The following is a 10,587-nucleotide window of genomic DNA, read 5'->3' on the forward strand; positions in this document are numbered from 1 at the left end:
GTGATGTGCACATATATGGACACGATGATGTCATATCACTACCATATTTGGGCATATCACACATTTTTGTCAAACTCGTTTGATAGTGTAAACAGAGCTTATAGATAGTACATGCACAATTATGCTAAACTGTGATTTCTAGTATTAGAAGATTACCAGTTTTAACAAAATATATTTACCCTGAAATTGTTTTTTGCTTTTAAAAGAGATGCTTTAAAATATTACCGGAATATCATCGAGTATGACTGGAGAGAAGTTATAGGAGAAAAATTATTAAATACATATTAAAACAATGTGTTTCAGCTTCATGGGATATCCTGGTACCAAATAAACAAGGAAAATGTTGTTATAATTTCCATCCACTCCACACATCAATATGTTGTGGTTGTTGGATGCATTTTTTATAATATTTTTAATTACCAAAGATTATAAACAGTCACTCGCATTATTTTCAATTTCAACATTATTTATAAAATGCCACCGCATTGTTGGCAAAAAATCTGCCCAGCTTGTTTTAATATTGTTATCATTGTGTCATCACTGTCGTTATTTAATTATCATTGTCATAATTACTGACATGAAGTATATATAGGTCGTTGTCTCCTGTCAATACCCAATGACCCTTTTCTTTATCCATATCTATTGGTACGTTGTCTGTGAGTAACCTTTTTAAAGCCGTCACCTAAATCGCCGATGTCAATGACTGTTTTATATCGAAACAAGGAAATAATTAATAATTTTTTCTGGTTTTTCACATTTGTATTGTTTGTGATTTTTAAAACATTATTTTTAAACTCTGAGTAGCAGCGCTATTTACATGTGTCTCCTTTGGTTAATGTTGTTTGAATGAATTCAGATTGCAGAATAAATATGAAAAAAATATTGGATATAACTTTCAATTTTAAAAAAAAGTTATTGAACATAAGGGATATTTTCATTTGCAAACATTCTAGACAATCTTGGATGATTTTTATTTATTCTTTCTTTTGATTGGATTGTATTTTCAGGAATGTAGTACTGCTTTTCAAAATGATCCAGTTACAAGGTTTAAAAGTAAAGAAAAATTATAACATATATACAGAAAATAAAAGCATACATAGGCTTAATTTGAAAGAATATACAGAACAGTATACAGTATAGACATAGATACATGATAATTGATTTTAATTTCTTTTCAGTCGTTTATTCTAAGTTAAATTAGTCCTTGTTAAGACTAAATTCTAATTAATTAACAACAATTTACCGTATCAAGTGATATCCATGATGTTGCACATTTTTAATCTAAAGTAATTTAAAAACTTGAACATCTTGAGGCGGAAGATTTCCTATTTTAATCAGCCATCCTTGTTTGTTGTTGATAGGTGTTCATAGCACGACAACACCTTGATGCGTTTACCGCACGGTAGCGCCCTAAGTTATCAAAGACTTCACACGTATCGCCGTGGAGATCTGTTATCAACTTTATCTCGGGTTATCCTTCGTAATTAACCAATCACTGGACAGTAATTTAATAATTGGGGATTTTGTTTTTTATCATTTTCACCACCTTGGTAATATCGTCCTAGACTATCGCTAATATCGTCCTTGATGATACATTAATTTTTAATTTTATTAAATTTATAAGAAGTTAATTACAAAAAAAGAAATGATAATGAAGTAATCTAAATGATAAAATTATGATGTAACTTATTAATCATTAATTTGACAATAATCTTTATGATTATCTTGTTTTACGTGAACAACTTAAAAGTTAAGCGCCTATGAGGTGTTAACAAAGATAGGATAACACAATTAAAGCCATTTATCTTTTAATCAACTTTTATTACAATTATGTCGAATCCTGTTATAATAAATGTGTGCAATTGTACACGTACATTCATTAATAGGATTTACGTGTTAAATAGGTTTTGGAAAAAAATGTATTATTATTAATCCTTCTTTAATATTTAATGCATACTTTATTTCAAATTCAACTAAAACATGCTTGTTAATATACATTTTTATTCCAAGGTGAATTAAATTAACAAATATTTTTTAATCTTGTTCCTGGATTTTCAGATTATCTTCTTGCTTCAGGTAGAAATAAATACATAATGTTGTCATTTATAACATTATAATGTTGTCATTTATAACATTTAGTTATAATGTTGTCATTTATAACATTAATTATGATGTTGTCATTTATAACATTAATCATTAATTATAATGTTGTCATTAATAATGTTCATTCATCATACATTAACCTGAATTGTAGTGGTACAGTATCATGGTACAGTATTTTGGTATGTATATTCTCATTGCAAATCGTAAAGAGTTGGGTTCAAATCATGTAGGAGTTGTTAAGGAAAGAAATATGTAAAATGTTTATGCCTTGATTTGGTCCAGTGGCCAGAGAAGAGTCTGGGCTATGATACACTTTCTGAAAGCTGTATGGAGTAATGCTTATTTTTTACTCCATGGTTTAAAGTGTGAACAATTCTATCTCGTTTATGTTTGTTTGGCCACTGGACTGGAATCTGGACTTGGTGTGAATGCAGCTTTAAGTAGAAATCAAATTATATAAGCAAAGGGGCAGACAATCATGCAAAATGCATGCTGGGAAGGATAGCGATGTTGTGTATATATAAACATGTTTTGTTGTACACTACTGTACTATAGTATAAACTCATGACCAAACTGAACTGGCAAATAACTGGAAAATGTCCCAAAACCAGATCCAAAATTCTGTCCTAATTATATTAAAATGCAGGCTAAAAAACCACACTACAATTGTAAAGCTCTGTCTACATTATCAAACTAGTTTGACAAAAAAGTGTGATGTGTAAATATGGTAGTGCTATATCCAAATATGGTAGTGATATGACATCATCATGTCCATATATGGGCACATCATATTTTTTTGTCATATAAAGTTTGATAGTGTAGACAGAGATTTAGCCAGTCTGATGATGTGAATTGAGATAAAAATTAATAATCATGTTAATTAAATAAATTTAAAAATGTCTGTCTACTGGCACTATAAATCACAAGATCCGGAAGAAAATCTATTTTGCATAATTAAGCAATTATTGTAATTGCATTTTCAACTTTCAAATATTATTTTTGGAATATTTGATGGATCTGGAGGGTGCTTTTAGCAACTGTAGTCATTACCCTTGACATGAACCAGATACTCTTGGTTACAAGTGTTTTATCCTGCCACGCTATCTAACTTTGTGATGCAAGAGTTATTTATATATGTCACTGTATAAGTATGTGGACATTTAGGTAACGGAACGTTTATACAGTACACTCTTTGAAAAAGAGTACAGATTGTCTACCACTGTACTCTCCAAATCACCTCTAGAAGGACTCCACCAGAAACAAGTTTACGAACTTAGTGGACTATTCTTGGTGTATAACATATAAACATTCCATACATTTGTATGCATATTTTGGCTGTTTGATATAAAAAGTGTAATCTTGTGGGTGTAAGTCTTACTTAGCCATGGCCACTCATCAACTTCAATGAAAGCCTATGTAATATCTGCTATTATTAATTTTTTGTTTTTTTATCTAACTTTACAATATATTACTAACATTGGTGTGTATATTTTAAGATGTATTATTTTTAAATAATTCAATTTTTTTTTTTATTTAAACATATGTCATGTTTAGTATTTTGTTTTGGTATAGTACATAAAAGATATAAATGGTAGTTTTAATAAGCCTTCCTCTAAGGGCAAAGTTCTAAGTTCTAATCCGATAAGCACTTCCGCGCCACAATACAAGTTGAGGATGTGTGTATGGAAGCACCTATCATTCTAATGCTCTGTCTACACTATCAAACTTTTTGTGACAACAAAATGTGATGTGCCCATATATGGCCATGATGATGTCATATCACTACCATATTTGGGCACATCACTACCATATTTGGGCACATCACACTAGTTTGATAGTGTAGACCAATCCTAACCACCTTCATATTATATCCTCTCACTAATCTCACTATCCTTGATGTTGCACTCAATTTATAATAAGTTACTTACAACAAAAGGATGAATTAATAATCATTAATTGAACAATAACAATAACCTATATGATTATCTTGTTTTACATGAAGATTAACAAATTATCAACAATTATAAACATCATAGGATATTGAAAATCCAAATTTACTCGCTTTACTTTGATGTCTGCTTTCCATGAAATAAAAAACTCTTTTATCTTTTGCTTCAGATTTTGGAATATTTAAACGAATTTGGTATTTAATCCGGACTGACTTTCTCCGATGCTCTAAACCAGTTTATACCGTAAGAACTTTTCTTATTCTTATTTCCAAAAATCTTCTTGAGAAACTGTTTTCTTGTGATATGTTAGTTGATGTTGGTACAAATTCAACTTTACAGAATTATTTTTTACCTCCATGATTACAGTATATGATTTATGTCCTGCAAACTTCTCTTATTGCTTTTTTGTTTTAATTTTATTTAATATTAATTTTTCTTTTTTTCTTCTACATTTACAGGATAGGATGGTAGTACTCCTAATAGGAAATGCCGTCAATTGGTCACTGTAAGTGATTAAAATATATCTATTACCTTGGCTCTATGATGCCCTGTCAGATGTAGCCCTCCTCAAACCTCTGACATTCCTTTCTGTGCTGCGCTGTCCTATTACCTTGGCTCCATGTTGCCCTGTCAGATGTAGCCCTCCTCAAACCTCTGACATTCCTTTCTGTGCTGCGCTGTCCTATTACCTTGGCTCCATGTTGCCCTGTCAGATGTAGCCCTCCTCAAACCTCTGACATTCCTTTCTGTGCTGCGCTGTCCTATTACCTTGGCTCCATGTTGCCCTGTCAGTAGCCCTCCTCAAACCTCTGACATTCCTTTCTGTGCTGCGCTGTCCTATTACCTTGGCTCTATGTTGCCCTGTCAGATGTAGCCCTCCTCAAACCTCTGACATTCCTTTCTGTGCTGCGCTGTCCTATTACCTTGGCTCCATGTTGCCCTGTCAGTAGCCCTCCTCAAACCTCTGACATTCCTTTCTGTGCTGCGCTGTCCTATTACCTTGGCTCCATGTTGCCCTGTCAGTAGCCCTCCTCAAACCTCTGACATTCTTTTCTGTGCTGCGCTGTCCTATTACCTTGGCTCCATGTTGCCCTGTCAGTAGCCCTCCTCAAACCTCTGACATTCCTTTCTGTGCTGCGCTGTCCTATTACCTTGGCTCTATGTTGCCCTGTCAGATGTAGCCCTCCTCAAACCTCTGACATTCCTTTCTGTGCTGCGCTGTCCTATTACCTTGGCTCCATGTTGCCCTGTCAGATGTAGCCCTCCTCAAACCTCTGACATTCCTTTCTGTGCTGCGCTGTCCTATTACCTTGGCTCCATGTTGCCCTGTCAGTAGCCCTCCTCAAACCTCTGACATTCTTTTCTGTGCTGCGCTGTCCTATTACCTTGGCTCCATGTTGCCCTGTCAGTAGCCCTCCTCAAACCTCTGACATTCCTTTCTGTGCTGCGCTGTCCTATTACCTTGGCTCTATGTTGCCCTGTCAGATGTAGCCCTCCTCAAATCTCTGACATTCCTTTCTGTGCTGCGCTGTCCTATTACCTTGGCTCCATGTTGCCCTGTCAGTAGCCCTCCTCAAACCTCTGACATTCCTTTCTGTGCTGCGCTGTCCTATTACCTTGGCTCTATGTTGCCCTGTCAGATGTAGCCCTCCTCAAACCTCTGACATTCCTTTCTGTGCTGCGCTGTCCTATTACCTTGGCTCCATGTTGCCCTGTCAGTAGCCCTCCTCAAACCTCTGACATTCCTTTCTGTGCTGCGCTGTCCTATTACCTTGGCTCTATGTTGCCCTGTCAGATGTAGCCCTCCTCAAACCTCTGACATTCCTTTCTGTGCTGCGCTGTCCTATTACCTTGGCTCCATGTTGCCCTGTCAGATGTAGCCCTCCTCAAACCTCTGACATTCCTTTCTGTGCTGCGCTGTCCTATTACCTTGGCTCTATGTTGCCCTGTCAGATGTAGCCCTCCTCAAACCTCTGACATTCCTTTCTGTGCTGCGCTGTCCTATTACCTTGGCTCCATGTTGCCCTGTCAGATGTAGCCCTCCTCAAACCTCTGACATTCCTTTCTGTGCTGCGCTGTCCTATTACCTTGGCTCTATGATGCCCTGTCAGATGTAGCCCTCCTCAAACCTCTGACATTCCTTTCTGTGCTGCGCTGTCCTATTACCTTGGCTCTATGATGCCCTGTCAGATGTAGCCCTCCTCAAACCTCTGACATTCCTTTCTGTGCTGCGCTGTCCTATTACCTTGGCTCCATGTTGCCCTGTCAGATGTAGCCCTCCTCAAACCTCTGACATTCCTTTCTGTGCTGCGCTGTCCTATTACCTTGGCTCCATGTTGCCCTGTCAGATGTAGCCCTCCTCAAACCTCTGACATTCCTTTCTGTGCTGCGCTGTCCTATTACCTTGGCTCTATGTTGCCCTGTCAGATGTAGCCCTCCTCAAACCTCTGACATTCCTTTCTGTGCTGCGCTGTCCTATTACCTTGGCTCCATGTTGCCCTGTCAGATGTAGCCCTCCTCAAACCTCTGACATTCCTTTCTGTGCTGCGCTGTCCTATTACCTTGGCTCCATGTTGCCCTGTCAGATGTAGCCCTCCTCAAACCTCTGACATTCCTTTCTGTGCTGCGCTGTCCTATTACCTTGGCTCCATGTTGCCCTGTCAGATGTAGCCCTCCTCAAACCTCTGACATTCCTTTCTGTGCTGCGCTGTCCTATTACCTTGGCTCCATGTTGCCCTGTCAGTAGCCCTCCTCAAACCTCTGACATTCCTTTCTGTGCTGCGCTGTCCTATTACCTTGGCTCCATGTTGCCCTGTCAGATGTAGCCCTCCTCAAACCTCTGACATTCCTTTCTGTGCTGCGCTGTCCTATTACCTTGGCTCCATGTTGCCCTGTCAGATGTAGCCCTCCTCAAACCTCTGACATTCCTTTCTGTGCTGCGCTGTCCTATTACCTTGGCTCCATGTTGCCCTGTCAGATGTAGCCCTCCTCAAACCTCTGACATTCCTTTCTGTGCTGCGCTGTCCTATTACCTTGGCTCCATGTTGCCCTGTCAGATGTAGCCCTCCTCAAACCTCTGACATTCCTTTCTGTGCTGCGCTGTCCTATTACCTTGGCTCCATGTTGCCCTGTCAGATGTAGCCCTCCTCAAACCTCTGACATTCCTTTCTGTGCTGCGCTGTCCTATTACCTTGGCTCCATGTTGCCCTGTCAGATGTAGCCCTTCTCAAACCTCTGACATTCCTTTCTGTGCTGCGCTGTCCTAGCCCAAGTTGTTCCTGTATCAGATATAATATCGTCCTTTCATAATAATCATATCATAACTCAGGAACATCTTGATACAATAATACTAACACTTTTGAATACATAAATGATTTATATTCACTGCAGCTTTGTAATTTAAACTTATATATTTCTCTTTATCAGTATAATAGTTGGTCTTGTTAAACAACCGAAGGACTTTGCTTCGTTCCTGCTAGCAATATTCATTGTGAATCTACTCCTGTATCTCATGTTCTACATTATAATGAAGGTAACCTCCTTGTTTATTGACAATATTCATTGTGAATCTACTCCTGTACCTAATGTTCTACATTATAATGAAGGTAACCTACATGTTTCGTTATTGACAATATTCATTGTGAATCTACTCCTGTACCTAATGTTCTACATTATAATGAAGGTAACCTCCTTGTTTATTGACAATATTCATTGTGAATCTACTCCTGTATCTCATGTTCTACATTATAATGAAGGTAACCTCCTTGTTTATTGACAATATTCATTGTGAATCTACTCCTGTACCTAATGTTCTACATTATAATGAAGGTAACCTCCTTGTTTATTGACAATATTCATTGTGAATCTACTCCTGTACCTAATGTTCTACATTATAATGAAGGTAACCTCCTTGTTTATTGACAATATTCATTGTGAATCTACTCCTGTACCTAATGTTCTACATTATAATGAAGGTAACCTCCTTGTTTATTGACAATATTCATTGTGAATCTACTCCTGTATCTCATGTTCTACATTATAATGAAGGTAACCTCCTTGTTTATTGACAATATTCATTGTGAATCTACTCCTGTACCTAATGTTCTACATTATAATGAAGGTAACCTCCTTGTTTATTGACAATATTCATTGTGAATCTACTCCTGTACCTAATGTTCTACATTATAATGAAGGTAACCTCCTTGTTTATTGACAATATTCATTGTGAATATACTCCTGTAAATCAAAATCTTTAAAACCAGATTTTGTTATTTTTCTGTTTTCAGATTCGTTGTAAAGAACGCATCATCCCCGTAGCTATCATATTCCTCGTATGTACTGGTATCATCTGGATTTTCGCTCTGTATTTCTTCTCACTTGGTCTAACTCAATGGCAGGTAAGTACTATAAAGGGTCAGAGGTCAAGGGTTAAGTCCAAGCTGCTAGAAACATGTTTACTTACCCTTGGAAGTGAGAGGGTTTTTTATTTCCTAGTTCGTCATTTTCTGTTCTTGTTCACCTGGTACGATGAATACTTTTTCTTTCTGTTTTTCAGAAAACTCCCGCACAATCTAGAGAAGGTAATGAAGAGTGCATCCTGATGGGCTTCTATGATGGCCATGACATCTGGCACTTCCTCTCCGCAGCTGCCATGTTCTTTTCTTTTATGGTGAGTTTATTTTAATTTTGTTCCCCTAGTACATGGCAACAATTTTCTGAAGATACACCATCACTAAATTACCATAATGTTTAATAATCATTTTTTTACTGACAGCATCATTGCATTTGATAGACTGCAACAAATCAGTACACTCATTTTTCTGAAAGTGTACAATGAATGAATATAGCATATTCAATTGCATAGAACAAGAGTCATGAATTTTTAATTTGTTTGGTACTGCAATAACATGGGATCTTGTTGATAGTTTTATATGCCATAAGAAAATGTATTAAATTACCATGTCAATAAAATAATAACTTAATATTAATGGGTGTTAGCGAGAGTTCAATAACTTTATTCTTTTTATTTTCAGCTTGTTCTCGTATTAGACGATGATCTTGATAACAAACCAAGAACAGAGATTCAGGTCTTCTAATGAATATGTATTTATGCAAATAAACCTGCTGAATATGTATTTTATGCAAATCAACCTGCTGAATATTGCTTTGTATTAAAGAGTAAAATGAAATCACATTGTATCTGCTGCCCTCAACATGAGTGTTGCTAACTCTTGTTGTTGGTTGTAGACAAGTTTTATACTGTGTAACCATGGTAAATGTGTGTATCCATTTTAATTTGTAGATGTTAAGATAATGGTTTTAAAAATGTATTTTTGAGCAATAACCTTCAGTGTAGGGGTAAGAGGACAACAGTAACAGTATAACAAATGACTAGTATAAAAATGTATGCCCCTATTGTTGATGCATCGGTATAAATGATATGCACCTTCTGCCTTCCATCTTAAAATCCTTGGTCCGAATCACGCCAGACTCCAGGGTTTAAACATAGTATTAGAATATTGATGTTTTATAAATGTGTTTTTTTTTTCTTGGTAAATGCAATTATTGAGCCTGGCAGTTATAAATGCAATCACACTATTAGAAATTTAAACTAGATCACGCATTCTAATGCGTATCGTTGATGGCGCTAATTTGAGTTAGGATTAAGATTGAATGTGCATGCACTCTCAATGGAACCCCTTAAAATGTTATAACCCTTGGACAGCAAAGTCTTGTCTAAATCAACTTGAATATAAACGTACTTAAAGAATGTGCAAAGTAAGTTAAGACAAATGTCTTGGTTAAGTAGCGTTAGTTAGTCTTTGTGGGCGTACAAGGACAACAACATTCAACAACATAATTGCACGTAGACATTTAAATGCTAGTTTAGGCTAGACAATTTCGCAACAAACTAAGCCCAGGAAAGAAAAATAATTTAATATTCGAACAATGATTTAGGTCAGTTATTAGTTCATTTATTGTTTTACTCAAACTTAGTGGAACCAGGCAAGAGTGAAATTATCTCTCTTCCCTGGTGGGACTGCTATGCTGTTAATGTACACACATGCTACGAGTCTGGATCTTCCATTCGTTTTCAAGCATTTATTGGGGGTTTTTTTTTTGGGGGTGGGGGGGGGGGTGTAACATGATCATGATCAAAATGTATAATGTTCAAAGTAGATTAATGATTAGATAATTAGATGAATCATAGCATTATTATAACATTCCACCAGATTATGGTAACATGGTGTTGGTGTTCTTAGTTTTAAGAAACCCAACGACTTTCAGAATGATTCGCCAATCCACGGCATTAAAGTATTACGAGTTCCAATGTAGATAATATAAAAGTTTCAATGCAAATATTGAAGATTGTGCAATTTTATGTAAAAATATATAGAATAGTCTATAATTAATGATAATGATTGTTGTAAATAATAAGTTTATATGTTTTAATGATTTAATTTCTTTACTGTACTCACATGGTACTGGTATAAGACAACCTCCTAATCAAATGTACCCAATCAGTATACAGTAC

The 10,587-nt window shown here is 36.3% G+C and overlaps 1 protein-coding gene across 2 annotated transcripts in view; it reads left to right on the forward strand.

Annotated features, from left to right (window-relative positions):
• The window catches only part of LOC140056387 (SID1 transmembrane family member 1-like), a 77,004-nt gene extending 66,845 nt beyond the window's left edge, over positions 1–10,159 (forward strand). For both annotated transcript variants that reach the window (XM_072101748.1, XM_072101749.1), the window contains 6 exons: positions 4,222–4,295; positions 4,511–4,557; positions 7,479–7,584; positions 8,339–8,449; positions 8,608–8,721; positions 9,086–10,159. In XM_072101748.1, the coding sequence (XP_071957849.1) occupies positions 4,222–4,295; positions 4,511–4,557; positions 7,479–7,584; positions 8,339–8,449; positions 8,608–8,721; positions 9,086–9,148 (515 nt within the window). In that variant the 3' untranslated portion in view covers positions 9,149–10,159. The remainder of the gene's footprint in view (positions 1–4,221; positions 4,296–4,510; positions 4,558–7,478; positions 7,585–8,338; positions 8,450–8,607; positions 8,722–9,085) is intronic.
• Positions 10,160–10,587: the final 428 nt, after the last annotated feature.

The sequence above is a fragment of the Antedon mediterranea genome, chromosome 8 (genome assembly GCF_964355755.1).
Source record: "Antedon mediterranea chromosome 8, ecAntMedi1.1, whole genome shotgun sequence".
NCBI lineage: Eukaryota > Metazoa > Echinodermata > Crinoidea > Comatulida > Antedonidae > Antedon > Antedon mediterranea.